The sequence below is a fragment of the Sus scrofa genome, chromosome 15, assembly GCF_000003025.6.
Source record: "Sus scrofa isolate TJ Tabasco breed Duroc chromosome 15, Sscrofa11.1, whole genome shotgun sequence".
NCBI classification, from domain to species: Eukaryota; Metazoa; Chordata; class Mammalia; order Artiodactyla; family Suidae; genus Sus; species Sus scrofa.
In genome coordinates, this window is record NC_010457.5 from 75,941,345 (window position 1) to 75,958,081 (window position 16,737).

General features: G+C 37.4%; 1 protein-coding gene across 8 annotated transcripts in view; it reads left to right on the forward strand.

Annotated features, from left to right (window-relative positions):
* Positions 1–16,737, forward strand: part of PPIG (peptidylprolyl isomerase G) — a 38,772-nt gene that overhangs the window by 948 nt on the left and 21,087 nt on the right. For 2 of the 8 annotated variants that reach the window (XM_005671915.3, XM_005671916.3), the window contains exons 2-10: positions 623–672; positions 3,261–3,307; positions 3,938–4,014; positions 4,106–4,180; positions 5,430–5,537; positions 6,796–6,840; positions 8,019–8,106; positions 12,351–12,380; positions 12,472–12,611. In XM_005671915.3, coding sequence (XP_005671972.1) covers positions 3,954–4,014; positions 4,106–4,180; positions 5,430–5,537; positions 6,796–6,840; positions 8,019–8,106; positions 12,351–12,380; positions 12,472–12,611 — 547 coding nt within the window. In that variant the 5' untranslated portion in view covers positions 623–672; positions 3,261–3,307; positions 3,938–3,953. Of the gene's footprint in view, positions 1–622; positions 673–2,410; positions 2,640–3,260; positions 3,308–3,905; positions 4,015–4,105; positions 4,181–5,429; positions 5,538–6,795; positions 6,841–8,018; positions 8,107–12,350; positions 12,381–12,471; positions 12,612–16,737 lie in introns of all 8 variants that reach the window. The other 6 variants (XM_021076269.1, XM_021076270.1, XM_001926861.6 and 3 more) reach the window with 4 other exon arrangements.

A 16,737-nucleotide genomic window follows, 5' to 3' on the forward strand; every position in this document is an offset into this window, starting at 1 on the left:
AGTCTTTTAATGTGCTTAATCGAGGTCTGCGGGAATGGAGAACTTTCGGTCATTTTGGAAATGTAATAGAAGCACCATTTTGTGCAGTGATTTCAATTTCTTCCTATAACAATACTTTATGCAGGGCCAAGTTTTAGCAATAGTGATCATAAATAAGTCCAAGGAACAATTTAATGTTGTGGAAATTAGGCTGTTGTTAATTTTCAGTAGCTAAAACCGGATAGAAAAGTATGTGAGTGTGTCTGTTTTATTACCATTTGGCAAAGAAGGGCCAGTAGTTTCCCGGTTTGTAACGATGAAGAGGGGGTGTGTAAAACATTTTTTAAATGGAGGCGTAAAGGTACAGATATCTAGAATGGCTGTTTCTCTCATTCGTATTTTTTGTGTATCTGAAAATTTCTCCGTTTAATCTCCCCCCCTTTAAAAATTGTTAACCCTTTGAGATGAGATTATTCCTATGAAAAAATTAACGTACTTCTGCTTTAAACAGAGCTCATTTTACATTGTTTAACGTTTTATGATTCAGGATTATTGATACTCTAAGGTCTTAATGGGCCTTGTAGTAGGAGGCTGTGGTTTTTTTTTTAATTTTGTTTACTTTTTCAAGTTTTTGTATTTACAGGCTATTGTCAGTTGCCTTCCTCTGCTGTCAGGAGTATGCAGACTTACTAGGTTAGAAACTTTGGATTTGTTTCTGGCGCAGCTGTCTTTCTGAACTTCATTTTTTTTTTTTTTTCCTTTCATGTATGAAATGATACTTTGATTTCAGACTATCATCAGCTGTGGGCTTCAAAAATAAATATTCAAGTTTGTTAAAATTCTGTGTAAAATAAGTTTTCAGTAAGAACTCAGCTGAGTGAAGTGAAGAGCATACATTACATTTATTGTGACTTATTAAAGGCCTTTCGTTTTTGGTGCTTGTTGCAGTATTGGTGGCCTCTAAGTAAAGTCTTTGTGCTTTTGATATTTTGCATATTTTAAATTAGATTTTCTGCCAGGCAGCATCCATTCTTTATGCAGAGGGAAACTGGTAGCCATTCATAGTAGGATGAAATAGTTCTATTAGTTATCAGGACACCGTCTGCAATGCTTCAAGTGTTGCTCTTTTTCTTTAAGAAATACATGTTGATGTTTTCCCTTATTTTTTACTTATAGGATATTTCATTAGAATTATATTACCTATTTTCTGTATCCTTATGTACTAAGGTATCTTGTTATATGTAGTTAGAATCCATATATAATTAATTAAAGTGATTTGAAGAGTTCGTTGCAAATCTCTCTGCTAGAGAGTGATATTGCTCTTTTTTTATTTTCTTTGTCTTTATTATTAGCACCAAGCTTTATTTTCATTTAAGTGTCAATGGTTTGACCTGTTTTAATGCATATGTGGTCTTCATAAGAGCTCGGTGTATTTTTATTTCTATAGGGCAGATCTTGCATCTTGAAGTTTACTACTGACAGTATTATAAATACTCAGACAACTCCTGTAGCTGGGACTTTGTACTTTTACTGCCAGACAGGAAATCTTTTGCACTATGTTTCAGTTTTAGTGGTGGCTTAAAATGACCACCAGCTTGTTCTCAAAATTTAACTATAGCCTACTTATAAATATAGGTATCAATTTTTGATATTAATTTTTTTTTTTGGTCATGCCCACTGCTTTTGGTAGTTCCAAGTGACATCGCCAAGTCTTTAACCTCTGTGCCACCAGGGGACTCTAAAATGGTTATTTTAAAAACAGGAACAGGGAGTTCCTGTTATGGCACAGTGGTTAACGAATCTGACTAGGAACCATGAGGTTGAGGGTTCGATCCCTGCCCTTGCTCAGTGGGTTAAGGATCCAGCGTTGCTGTGAGCTGTGGTGTAGGTTGCAGACTCGGCTCGGATCCCAAGCTGCTGTGGCTCTGGCGTAGGCTGGCGGCTGCAGCTCCAATTGGACCCCTGGCCTGGGAACCTCCATATGCTGCGGGAGCGACCCAAGAAATAGCAAAAAGACCAAATAAAATAAAATAAAATAAAAACAGGAACAGTTCTCTACCTTGTTGATTTTTAAATTGCACAACGCCTATTTGTTTATGTATTAAGTCACATTTATTAAGCTATGTATTAATTGTGCTTAAGTTTTAGTTTAAAATTTATTCATAATTAAATCATTGTGTTACTGTCATAAGGTGGAAAATTATGTAAGCCATTATTGGAATATTTGTTAATAAGCTAATTTCTCCGGTGAAGCTGTAGTCTTAACCAGAAAACTCTTGCTTTTTTCCACTTGTGACTTGGAGGCAGTCACTTCAGTTCTCTAGTCCTCTTGTTCTCAGCCTATAAAATCAGAAGATTGGACCAGATTATCTGTTTGCTTCAAACCTCAAAGGTTCTTTTTTTTTTTTTTTTTTTTTTCCCCCTTTTCTAGGGCCGCTCCCGAGGCATAGTGAGGTTCCCAGACTAGGGGTCTAATCGGAGCTGCAGCCGCCGGCCTATGCCAGAACCACAGCAGCGTGGGATCTGAGCTGTGTCTGCAACCTACACCACAGCTCAGTGCTGGATCCTTAACCCACTGAGCAAGGCCAGGGATCGAACCTGAAACCTCATAATTCCTAGTTGGATTCGTTAACCACTGTGCCGTGACAGGAACTCCAAAGGTTCGTGATTTTTTATCTAAGAGTCACTGGGTTGAGTATCACATTCCTAGGTTATATGAGTTGCCCTCTAGAGAATTCGGGGTAAATTTAATCACTATAAGAGCTTAGATAGTTGTAGGTACAATATTAGGAATATTAGCAGAGATTTCCCAGTTAGTATATGCTTTTTAGTTTGGTACTAGCATAGTTGTACTACATTTTTATATCTCTTAGGTTGTATGTGCAAAAAGTTATTTAATACTGAACTTGGCAACAATACAGTTTTTCTCTTTAGTTTTAATTAGTTTAATTTTTTGTTTTTCTGGGTTTTTTTGCTTTTTAGGGCTGCACTCAAAGCATATGAAGGTTCCCAGGCTAGGGGTCGAATCGGAGCTGCAGTTGCCGGCCTACACCACAGCCACAGCAATGCAGGATCCGAGCTGCATCTGCGACTTCCACCATAGCTCATGACAACACCAGATCCTTAGCGAGGCCGCAGTGGAACCTGTAAACTCATGGTTTCTAGCCAGATTCGTTTCCACTGGGCCACAACAGGAACTCCTAAAACATTTTTAAATGTTTTAATGTTTTTCCGTGTTTTTTCCACCATTTTTATCAAATTTTTTTTGTTTTGTTTTCTAGGAGCAAAAGGATTGTATCAGTTGTCCTTGATTTTTCCCTATTTAAAGGTAATGTGCATGTTTAGTTTCCTAATTATATAGACTTAACACAATTTTCTGTTTGGGTTGGCAGTCTATATTTGGTTGTTAAAATAGAGGTTTTATTATGTAATGGCTAAACCTTTTATGTCTTTTCTAATTGCCTCACAAAGCACAATCTAATCTCTAAAAGAAAGAAATAAGAAATAATCTATGTGATTTGTGTCATGGAGGTAAATATTAAATTCAGGAGTTCCCGTCGTGGCGCAGTGGTTAACGAATCCGACTAGGAACCATGAGGTGGCGGGTTCGGTCCCTGGCCTTGCTCAGTAGGTGAAGGATCCGGCGTTGCCGTGAGCTGTGGTGTAGGTTGCAGACGCGGCTCGGATCCCACATTGCTGTGGCTCTGGTGTAGGCCAGTGGCTACAGCTCCGATTCAACCCCTGGCCTGGGAACCTCCATATGCCCCGGGAGCGGCCCAAGAAATGGCAAAAAGACAAAAAAAAAATATATATATATATATATATTAAATTCAGACTATATTTCTCATTTATGTTCCACAGAGTTTTGGTTTGGGTTTTTTTTTTTTTTTTCCAGATATTTATTAAAAAATCTTTGTTCTTTTTAGTCTGTTTGCCTGAAACTGTATTTTATTCATAGATTGAAGTATTGAACCATGGGAATAAAGGTTCAGCGTCCTCGATGTTTTTTTGACATCGCCATTAATAATCAACCTGGTAAGGAAATTAATGTTCCTGTTTAACATTTATACATGAGTATTTATTTTAAATTAGTAAAGAAATTTAAACCAACTACCTTCTTTTTCAGCTGGAAGAGTTGTCTTTGAATTATTTTCTGATGTGTGCCCTAAAACATGCGAGAACTTTCGTTGTCTTTGTACAGGTTTGTTGACATTTTTAGTTGCTCTAATAGTAGTCCCATTTCACATCAGTTTGATTTAATTTTTTATTTAACATGTTTTAGATTTTTTCATACATATTACTGCCTTCCTTTAGCATGTTGAGTATGCAACATTGACCAGGATGTGGAAGTTATTCTTAGAAATATTAGTTGTGATGGATTACTACACTCATTAGAAAAGCATGAGTGCTTTAAAATGAATTTTTTAATTTTTTCAAATAGGCAAGAAATAGATTAATTAAGACAGGACGCTTGTGACAGATGCAAGCAGACAGGTAAAGAGAATTTGCCTTAAATTTTTAAGAGGAGTGAAAATTCTGTAGTTTGAAGTCTGTAGGTTAAGAGAGGTATATTTTACTGAGCAAAAGCTTTCATCATTAAATATTTTTTAACTTTAAAAATGTTTATTTTAGGGAGTTCCTTTAGTGGCTCAGTGGTAATGAACCCAACTAGGATCCATGAGGATGTGGGTTCCATCCCTGGCCTGGCTCAGTGGGTTAAGGATCCGGCATTGTTGTGAGCTGTGGTGTAGGTCGAAGACAAGGCTCGGATCCCTGCTTGGCTGTGGTGAAGGCCGGCAGCTATAGCTCCAGTTCAGCCCCTGGCCTGGGAACTTTCGTATGCCGTGGGTGTAGCCCCAAAACGCAAAAAAAATAAATAAATAAAATAAAAATATTTATTTTAGGGCGTTCCCGTTGTGGCTCAGTGGTAACAAACCTGTCTAGGATCCATTAGGACTGGGATCCGTTAGGGTTCGATCCCTGGCCTTGCTAAGTGAGTTAAACATCTGATGTTGCCATGAGCTGTGGTGTAGATCACAGACATGGCTCAGATCCAGCGTTGCTATGGCTGTGGTGTTGGCCGGCAGCTACAGCTCCAATTCAACCCCTAGCCTGGGAACTTCCATATGCCGCAGGTGCAGCCCTAAAAGACAAAAAAAGAAATGAAACTATTTATTTTACTTAAATTTTTCTTCCAGTTTCATTGAGATGTATTTGACATATAGCACTGTATAAGTTTGATATATAGCATTTTGATTTTATTGACTTACATACATTTTAAAGGTATTATCACCAAAAGCTTAGTGAACATCCATCATCTCATATAGGTACAAAATTAATGAAGTGGGGAACAATTTCTTTTTCCTTGTGATTTCATCATTAATTTTGCTTTAATACTACTTTCTTAATTTCTTTTCTATTGAATGGGCTACAATTTTTCTTCTCCTTAGGTGAAAAGGGGACAGGGAAATCAACTCAGAAGCCATTACATTATAAAAGTTGTCTCTTTCACAGAGTTGTCAAAGATTTTATGGTTCAAGGTGGTGACTTCAGTGAAGGTAAGACTTCGATTGCCACAAAAGAAAGAAATATGTTTATTTTTTTGCTAAACACATGGATCTCAAAGTTAGATAAGTCTCTCAGAGTACTAATCCAGTTTTCTTCTCAGCCCACTTATCTAGATCAGAACAATTAGAGGTGCTCATAGGAATAGATAAAAAGAGAGAAACATAGGAAATAATTTCCTCTCTGATGTAATTAATTTTAGACATTTGCTTCTGGATAAAAAACAAAACACCATTCATCTTCTAGTCGCCTATCAGTGTTCATGTTTGATTTTGTCACAGCCAGTAATCCTTTACTACAATATAATTTTTACCTCTACTTATTGTAAAAACATTGAAACTGTATTTATAAAGACCCCTCAAAAAGGTATTAGTAATTTCTGTTAAAAGACCTACATAATCATTATTAGAATCTGAACATTCTTGGGAGTTCCTGTTGTGGCTCAGTGGAAACGAATCTAACTAGCATCCATGAGGATGCAGGTTCCATCCCTGGCCTTGCTTAGTGGGTTAAGGATCCAGTGTTGCTGTGAGCTGTGGTGTAGGTCGAAGTCACGGCTTGGATCCCGAGTTGTGGTTGTGGCATAGGCAAGCAGCTGTAGCTCCAATTAGACCCCTAGCCTTGGAACTTCCATGTGCCGTGGGTACAACCCTAAAAAGACAAAAAAAAGATTGTGAACATTCTTTTTTCTACGTGTCTTAAAAGGCTTTGTCACATTCTTATTGTTGCATCATAGGTAAAAGAAAGTAACTTGAAGTCTTGTCAGTATTGACTTTAATTTCCATTATGATTTGCTAGAACCTTTGAGTACAGTTGATTCAAAGTCATTTGTGGGGAGTTCCTGTCATCGCTTAGCAGTAACGAACCCAGTTAGTATACATGAGGATGCAGTTTCGATCCCTGGCCCTGCTCAATGAGTTAAAGGATCTGGCGTCGTTGTGAGCTATAGTGTAGGTCGCAGATGCGGCTCGGATCCCACATTGCTGTGGCTGTGGTGTAAGCTGGCAGCTACAGCTCCAATTTGATGACCCCTAGCTTGGGAACCTCCCTAAGCTTCGGGTATGGCCCTAAGAAAGAGACAATAAATAAACCAGACCTAGGACCCACCTTCCCTGGGGAAAAAAAGTGTAAAAAGCAACAACAACTAAAAAACAAAGTCATTTGTGTACCTGTTTTGTTAGAAGCATTTTGTTTTGGTAGCACCTTCAAGGAAATTACTGTTTTAACAGTTCTTATGATTTTTATTCTTAGGAAATGGACGAGGAGGGGAATCCATTTATGGAGGATTTTTTGAAGGTAAAAATGTTGACATTTAAATTCTTTTTAATGTTTTCTAGTATTTTATTAATTTGATCTTTTTGAATCAATAAGATTATTGATGTATTAATATCCAGCTACCTTCAACTAATCGGGAAGTTAATTTTCTTATGGAAAATTTTATGTGATGGACTTTTTATAAAAGTAGACATTTTTGTGTGTTTAGGACATTTGTACATCATATTATTTGAAGGTTTTCAATGATCTGTAATAAACTTACAGAATTGTAGTGTCATAATAGGAACTTCCATACCTCGATATTAATCTTTTTTCAAAGTGATTCACCTGTATTTCTTAGTAACAATATCAACATTTTTAGTGCATCCTTTTTTCTATGAGGATACATTTTTTTAATCCTTTTTATTCTAAATTTGGCTGTAATATTTTTCCCAAATCTAAGCTTTTCCTCTGGAATTTTTTATTGATGTGAAGATCGTTTTAAAAACTATAAATATGTGAGTGTGGAATCGATTTCATATTTCTCATCTTTCGCATTTGAGAGTGAAATTTTGTTTCATGTTCCACTTGCTTTTTTCTCATTCTAATCCAAAATTGGAAGGCAAGTTGCTCTTTTTTCAGTGAGTGATATTGTGGCAGAGATTAAGTTAATAAGTGTCTTTTAGTACTAAGTATAATATTGAAAGGGGGTTGATACAGTATTTTGATTTTATAGCAAGAGATTGAAGATTAGAAATAATTTTATCTGAAAAGATAGTAGAGGGAATTGGTTAATATTGGATTCTCTCTTCTATTAGCCTGACTTGTATCTAAATTTTGTCTGGCACTAAAGAGCACATGAGGGAGTTCCCGTCGTGGCACAGCAGAAACGAATCCGATTAGGAACCACGAGGTTGCGGATTCGATCCCTGGCCTTGCTCAGTGGGTTCAGGATCTGGTGTTGCCGTGAGCTGTGGTGTAGGTCGCAGACGCGGCTCAGATCCTCCATTGCTGTGGCTCTGGCGTAGGCCCTCGGCTACAGCTCTGGTTAGACCCCTAGTGTGAGAACCTCCATGTGCTGAGGGTGCGGCCCTAAAAGGACAAAAAGACAAACAAAAAATAAAAGCACATGATACGTACAGGAGATAAAAAAGAAATGAAAATGAATTTTGGGGGGAGATTATACCCTTATGATAACTGAAAACTTTGCTTCTCTGTAGATGAGAGCTTTGCTGTTAAACACAATAAAGAATTTCTCTTATCAATGGCCAACAGAGGGAAGGATACAAATGGTTCGCAGTTCTTCATGTAAGAATTTATTATCCGATGATTTAAAATATCCCTTTTTTGGTTTGTCATTTCTCCGTGTGCCTGCCACTGATAACTAATAAATAGGAACGGGATCTATAAAGGAAGAATTTTTGAAGGAGGAAGAGCAAAGAATTGTTGAAAGGAGAGTTGAACCGTACTGGTAAAGTTTTCAAATGATGAAGACTTTTGTCAAGAAAACACAGGAGCCACCTTGAAGGAATGGGGTTCCCACAGGCCAAATTAGAACAAATTGAGCATTGATTATTTTGGAAATAAATAATGATGGTATTCAGATTATCAAATAAAATAGAAATCCAGGAGTCCATTAAGATATAAATAATACATGAATAAATAACAAGGGAGAAAGAAAAGCTATTATTTAGTAGAATGCAATTAATAAATGCAAAAAGAATTACAGGGTTAGAGATGTCCCTATTTTGGAGTTGCTGTTATGGCTCAGTGGTTAACCAATCCGACTAGAACCATGAGGATGCAGGGTCGATCCCTGACCTTGCTCAGTGGGTTGAAGATCCGGCATTGCTGTGACCTGTGGTGTAGGTCACAGTTGGGGCTCGGATCGCGCCTTGCTGTGGCTGTGGCATAGGCCAGCTTCTACAGCTCCAATTAGACCCCTAGCCTGGGAACCTCCATATGCTGCAATTGCGGCCCTAGAAAAAGATAAGAAGACAAAAAGAAAAGAAATGCCCCTGTTTTACAGTCTCTCAGCAATAATTGATTCAGGGAAGAATTATCTATGGATTATAAATTTAGAGTGTAAGTTTAACGAGGAACATAAAATTTCCATAGAGTACCTTTTCATAAATTATTTAATTACGAGGAGTAAAATACAGTTATTCCTCATTATTCAAAGATTATATTTGTGAATTTGCCTACTCACTAAACTTATTTGTATCACAAAATCAATCTGCTAAAGTTTGCTTAGCAGTTCTGACTACAAAAGATTGTTACCAGGGCTCTTGTCAGCAGGTCGTATTTTTTATCATGTCCCATGAGTAAAGATTTGCTTTTCAACAACTGTAAATTTTTTTTGGTCTCAGAAGAACTTAATCTGTGAGCACCATATGGATTAGCCTAGTGGGTTTTATTCTGTATTTGTAGCTCCTTCAACAGTGAAAAATCTGTCTCCTATCATGTATAAGATTTCTACTCATTTGTTGAATCCTTGATTAAAAAATTGCTATCCTATACCACTGTGAAAAGTAATTTATTAACTAGATTTCCCTATTTCTTTATAGTAATTTTTGGTTTTGGGGTGAGAGTGTGTAGTTAAATTAACATGTTCAAAAATGACTTGGAGTTCCTGTCGAGGCTCAGCAGAAACAAATCTGACTAGCATCCATGAGGACACAGGTTTGATCCCTGGCTTTGCTCAGTGGGTAAAGGATCTGGTATTGCCTTGAGCTGTGGTGTAGGTCACGGTCATGGCTTGGATCCCATGTTGCTATGGCTGTGGTATAGGCCAGCAGCTACAGCTCCGATGCAGCGCCTGGCTTGGTAACCTCCATGTGCTGCAGGTTCGGCTCTCTCTCTCTCTATGTATGTGACTTAGATAAGGAGTTCCTGTTGTAGCACACGGGGATAGGCAGAGTCTGCAGTGCCAGGATGCAGTTTTGCTCCCTGGCCGGCACAGTGGGTTAAAGGATCCAGTGTTGTCAAAGTTGTGGCTTGGAACTCCATATGCTGTGAAGTGGCCAAAAAAAGAAAAAAATATTGACTTGGATTAGTACTTTATGGTGTAAATTTCTTATGGTTTTGTGTTTCAAACTATGTTAGATTCTTAGTTTCTGATCATATTTCGTTTGTTCTCCCTCTCTGGTTTATTTTTTGCCCTGCCCCCTTTTTAAAAAAATTTATGAAAGATTAACATTATCCCAAGAGTAAGAGCAAAGAGAATGCTCTTGAAGTATCATTCCCACCTAACTCTTTTTATTTGGGGGGGGGCAGGGTTCTTTTTAGGGCCACACTTGTGGCATATGGAGGTTCCCAGACTAGGGGTCAAATCAGAGCTGTAGCTGCCAGCCACGGCCACAGCATTGCAGGATCTGAGCTGCATCTGTGACCTACACCGCAGCTCAGGGCAGTGCTAGATCCTTAACTTGCTGAGCAAGGCCAGGGATCAAACCTCATGGATGCTAGTCAGATTCGCTTCCACTGAGCCACAACAGAAACTCCTTTATTTTCCCTTTTTCTTACACAGTAGATAGCATACTACAAATAATAATTTTAGCAAGTTCAAGTGATCAGAGCTGTTACAGTGAAAAAACAAAAATAAGGAGTTCCCTTGTAGTGGGTTAAGGATCTGGAGTTGTCACTGCTATTGCTCGGTTGCTGCCATGATGCAGGTTCAATCCCTTGCCTGGAAATTTCCACATGCTGAGGTGTGGCCAAAAAGAAAAAAAAATAACAGTTTATTAGTTTTAAAAATAAGGTAAATTTTTAGAGTTCCCATCGTGGATCAGTGGTTAACAAACCCAACTAGTATCGACAAGGACTCAGGTACAATCCCTGGCCTTGCTCAGTGGGTTAGGAATCTGGCGTTGCAATGAGCTGTGGTGTAGTAGGTTGCAGATGAGGCTTGGAGCTTGGCGTTGTGGCTGCAGTGTAGGCTGGCAGCTACAGCTCTGCTTTGACCTCTAGCATGGGACCCTCCATATGCTGCAGGTGTGGCCCTAAGAAGACAAAAGACAAAAAAAAAATAATAGTAATAAGGTAAACTTTTAAAAATACATATATATGTTAGAATTTTTTTTAGTAGTTGTGTGTTTCAACCAAAGTTTAGCTGAAATTGTGTTCCTTCTTCCAAATTTCTTGATAAGACCTTTTCTTTTCTCAGCTGCACCTGTGGCATATGGAAGTTCGTGGGGCAGGGGTTCTATTGGAGCTGCAGTTGCAATTTATCCCACAGCTTGTGGCCACACCAGATCCTTAAACCCTTAGCAAGGCCAGGGATCAAACTCATATCCTCAGAGACAATATCTGGTCCTTAGCCTACTGGGGCCACAGGAACTCCCAGTAAGTTTTTTTAAAATAATAAATCTTACACAATGCCCGTCTTCAGTCTGTTGTATCAACATATCTTTGTAACTACTCAAATAACAGCTTTCTTGACTGCAAAGCTTTAAGGTTGATGTGGAGAAAAAAGGGATTTTTTTTTTTTTTAACTACTTTTTGATCATTTTGGGTTTTGTGCAAAGTTTTAACGCAGATCTTTTTTTTCAATGTGAAGTTTACTTCATGTTAAGGGTAACAAACTCCAAGGTCCATAGGTCTTAGACAAATAACATAAGGGAGTAAAGGCTGCTAGGATAGGAAAAACTAAACCATTAATCTTTATATTAGAGAAAAAGGCATACTCACCCTGATCAGTTAATTATTGCATGCAAGGTGCCACGTCTTCTGGGTTTGTAAGGGTCTGGAATCTCGACTTTTATATAGAAGCATCTAAATTTTTAAATGTTGGCAGCTAATATAAAATTTATAAATACCATATGGACCACTTTTGCTCAGGCTCAAGAGAACATGTGTGAGGGCATCACAATATGACCTGGACTTTAACTGTTTAAAATTTTAAGATTGAAAAGCACTATTGTTCTCATTGTTGTGCAGTGGAAACAAATCTGACTAGTAACCATGAGGATGCGGGTTTGATCCCTGCACTCAGTGTGTTAAGGATCTAGCATTCCTGTGAGCTGTGGTGTAGGTCGCAGATGTGGCCCAGATCCCTCACTGCTGTGGCTATAGGCTGGCAGCTGTAGCCCCGATTTCATCCCTAGCCTGGGAGCTTCCTTATTCCGAGAGTGCAACCCTGAAAAAAAAAAGGGAAGAAAAACACTGTCGTTAAACCCATAAACTAGTGGAATGGTTTGATAAATTATGCCGGACAGTAGAACATTGTACAACCATGAATATTCAGTAAAAACCCAGTCAAGTGCAAAAAAAATCCACATGTAGAAATAACACGAAAATGTCAACTTTAATTTCATGTACGTTTTCAGCCATATTTTATCATCAACACTTTTTTGAAAATACGTTATGTGGAAAGCATCTTGCATTCAGTTCTATTTAAGGTTAAGGTAAATGCCATTCTATTATGTTGAGAGAACATGATTTCTTTTTTTGCTACTTTGTTTCCAATGCAGTTATTTTCTTTTCCTTTTTAGAGATGCTAACTTTGTTTTTCTCTGACTTTGTTTTTATTCTTATCCGATGACTTCCAAAAGAACAACAAAACCAACTCCTCATTTAGATGGGTAAAGATTATTTTAATTTATTATACAATCTACTTTAAATTTATGTTAAAATAAGAAGCTTTTATTTAATCATCTTTGTTTGACTTTTTAGGCATCATGTTGTTTTCGGGCAAGTGATTTCTGGCCAAGAAGTTGTGAGAGAGATAGAAAACCAGAAAACAGATGCAGCTAGCAAACCGTTTGCTGAGGTGCGGATACTCAGTTGTGGAGAGCTAATTCCCAAATCTAAAGGTAAAAAAAATTATATATTTCTGGTAACTCCTGTGCATACAAAACAGAGACACTTAAGAGTTCCTGTCGTGGTGCAGTGGTTAACGAATCCGACTGGGAACCATGAGGTTGTGGGTTCGATCCCTGGCCTTGCTCAGTGGGTTAAGGATCTGGCATTGCTGTGAGCCGTGGTATAGGTCGCAGACGTGGCTTGGATCCCGTGTTGCTGTGGCTCTGGTGTAGGCCGGTGGCTACAGCTCCGATTAGACCCCTAGCCTGGGAACCTCCATATGCTGAGGGAGTGGCTCAAGAAAAGACAAAAAGACAAAAAAAAAAAACAACACAGAGACACTCTAATTAGTTGGCAGGAAATTTCCACTAAAGTGAATGTAAATAGGAAGTTTTTATATTTTTTAAAATGTTTTATCTTACTTCATGCTTTGTTCATTTATCATGAAACTGTGTGGCTTCCTTTGTCGTTAATTTGCTGTAGTTCATTCTTCCACTTCCACTTTAATTTTTTGGTTTTTTTTTTTAAGTGTTAGTGGTCTAAATAGCATGGTAAATAATTACTCTTCTAGGAAAAGAGATAGTAGAGGGAGGATGACAGTTGAAGAGATTTAACCCAGACTAAGAAACTTTACACGAATAAATTATTTTTCCCTTCATGTATTGCTTAGATTCAGAAGTGTCTAGCATGTTTGAGAAACTTCTGTTACTTAGACAAGAACACTTGAAGTTAACATGACTAGTAGTTGGACATGAATTTATCTGAAATGGTAAGAACTTGTTTTAAGTCTTCATGTTATATATGAAATATATAACATTTATTGTTTATTACACATATTGGGTCTGACACTCTGAAAGTAATAGGGTGAGATTACCTTCAGATCTGTGTAGAAAGCAAAAAAATATTAAACTGACCTATTCCTCTTCTTAATTGTCTAGGGAATAATAAATAATATTAGTACTCATTCTTCATGGTTAACAAATGTGTGAGTCATCTATAATCTTTTCTGATCCTTACAAGAACCGTATGCTAATGTTTCCCTCATTTTACAGATATAGTCAAAGAGATTGTCATTTACCATATCAGGAAACTAGGCTTCAAGCCTAAGTTTGCTGGCTCCGGATCTAGAGCTTTTTCTCTTAGGTGTTGCTAACTCATTAAAGTCTTTAATATCCTTCTCAAAAGTGCCCTAAGTAGAACATTCTGTTCTCAAGTTGTAGGTATATCGATATGCTCTGTAACATTTAGAAATAACACATTTTGTTTTGTTCTAGTTTAAAAAGACACAGGATGGTCATGGAGAAGGCTTATTTTAAATTTCCTTTCTTTGCATTCTACTTTAATTGCGGTGATTTCATTTTCTTTTCTGTTATGACACATATATACCTTGTAAACCACTGCAGGAATATTGCTGCAGTTCATAATGGGACTGTTTAATTAACTTCTTATGGGAGTTCCCGTTGTGGCACATCTGAATCCGACTAGTATCCATGAGAATGCTGGTTCAATCTCTGGCCTTGCTCAGTGGGTTAAGGATCCGGAATTGCTGTGAGCTATGGTATAGGTCACAGACATGGCTTGGATCCGGCATTGTGGTTGTGGTGTATTATGGCAACTGTAGCTCCAATTCGAACCCTAGCCTAGGAACTTCCATGTGCCCCAGGCGTGACTCTAAAAAGATGAAAACAAACAAACAAACAAACAAAAACTGTTTATGTTCATGAGTCTGGCTATAAACATATTTACAAACAGCAGTTAAAACATATGCCTTCTGTTCATCATGATTCAGAAAGAATGAGGTGTTGCTGGGTATCTCACATTAAAAAAAAAAAAAAAAAAACTTAAGAAGCAGTCTGTATTAATCCTTGCAAATTTTAGACCCTGAATCTTTAGCTATTTAATTCTTCAAAGTGTTGTGGGTACCATTGGAATATTTTGGTTTAAGGCATTTATTTCTTCCCACATCACCTAGAAAAATCTTCATCTTTTATTCTGGACTTAAGTGTTCTTTGTTTTTTTCCTTATGTTTTATACACTTTAAGGATATCTCCTTATAAAAGTTAAGGATGCTGTGTGGTTTACATATTTAGAAAAAGATTGAGATAATTAAAAAGCTTACATCTTTAACCGTAAAATTATCATAAGTCCTCTAATAAATTATTTGTAAAGATTCTTTTGGTACTGAATGGTAAGTGTTTGAATATTTGCTGAAAGGATGAGAAGGTGAATGAATGTCACTCTTTATGTATTATTATGTTTTGTAATGTATTTTCACCTGAAGTGATAAATGCTTATTTTGTCCATTCCCTTGTGGCCAGGAAGTTGTGCTGAAAGTTGATGTAGTGTTCTCGTGTGTGTTCCTCACACATGCTAAGGAAGCATACCTTGCCCTTATCAATTAGGGAAGATTTGGCCCTTTGTTAGTGTCTGCCCAGGAGTTACTGAAAAGATCAGATTTTTTTTTCAAGCCATTCCTTCTATGCCTGTCCTGTTCTGAGTCACAGTGTGGAAAGAGGGAAAAATCTTTATGTTTGAAATCACACAGTTTGTCACTTGTTACCCTCTAGTCCTTCAGTTACTATTCAGAACATTGGTCAGAACGGATTTTGTCAGCATCTGTTTTTTTTTTTTTTTTTTTTTAGGCAGAGCTGTGTCTTAGATTGCATTTTTAAGTTTGATGGCCTTATAGCTTTAAATTGGAAATAGCCAAAAAACTTTGTACAGCACAGTGGTGTTCATCATCATTATATTTAAAACCTTGTTTGAGAGATAAACACCCCAGTGTAAAAGGAAATAAATACAGAATCTTTTTTTTCTTTTTCTAACTTCCTGAAAGAAAACAAAAAGACTTCTGAAGAGATCTGACTGTCTGGGCCCACCTGTATATGGTCTTGGTGAGTCTGGGCAATCTTCTTGGGCCTTTCTCCCTATGCTCTTGTGAGATTGGAAATTCTAATTTTTGTGGCTATTTATATGTGCCTGAAAAGGTTCAGAGTCAAGGGGAAGATCCTTCCAGCATATGCAGAGGTAGAACATTGGAGGAGGCTAATTAAAAACTGCATCCCTGTAGAGGCTACCAAGGAGCAGAGTGGAGGATGGAATACCGACCATGAAACCACTACCTTGATAAGGTGCTTCCTGATTTTTTAGGAGTTAGCATGATCTCAGGTCATGCTGGTCTCTTCAGTGTTCATTGCAGTTGTTAAAGAGAGGTCTGTCCACTTTAGCCTTGTAGCAAGAGATGGGGCCAATGATATTATGGAGTACATAGAAACATAAGTTCTTGGTTATGGCAACATGGCAATAAATAAATAGTTACATAAGCAGAAGTCATGCATATATATGTTAGAAAGCAGATTACTTGCAGTACGGAAAGAAAAGCACAATAGAAGAAGCAGCGTGAATCTTGTACTCAGGAGACAGTGGAAATGCATATCAGGAACTCATTTGTATAGTGACATGATCTCATTTCAACATTCTTATTCTGGAATTAAGAGCCACGGTGATGGCACTTTTAATGGAAAATAACAGGATGTTAAACTTAGAAACTGATTAAAAGAGGAGACCCAGTAATTTAAAATGAAAATATCTAAAAGATATAGTTTTTAGTTTTTTTAGATACAGTTCTGCTTATCCAAATCTTATTTTGATGATGGCCTAGAAATTTCCTTCAGTATAAAGATTTCACATCAAATTCATTGTTATAAGATTTATAGCTCTCAAAAAAACTACCAAGGCAACATTTTCTTACCTTATGTTTTTACAAGTAAAGTGTTATGGAAGTGGAAGTGTGTTTTTTCACCTAAACGTAATACTAGTAAAGTCAATACCCAGTAGTATTACACCATACCCTGGCTTGCTCCCAGCAAAGGTCAGTGAACAAGGGTTGGGAAATTCTTTTACATTCTGATAAGGGAACTGTATAGTCTAAGTAAAATAAACTGACCAGAAGTGGCCCAAGAGTAAAAAAGTGTTGCTCTTCGTAGTTCCTTTTTATACATTATGATTCCTAACTTGCATTGTGTTTTGCTTTTAGTACTGCTTCATTTTATCTTTAGCATAGTTATATGCTTGTACATGATACTTTGAAATAGATTTTATGTAAATGGTTTAGGCAGGAAGTAGGGGTTTTTGGAC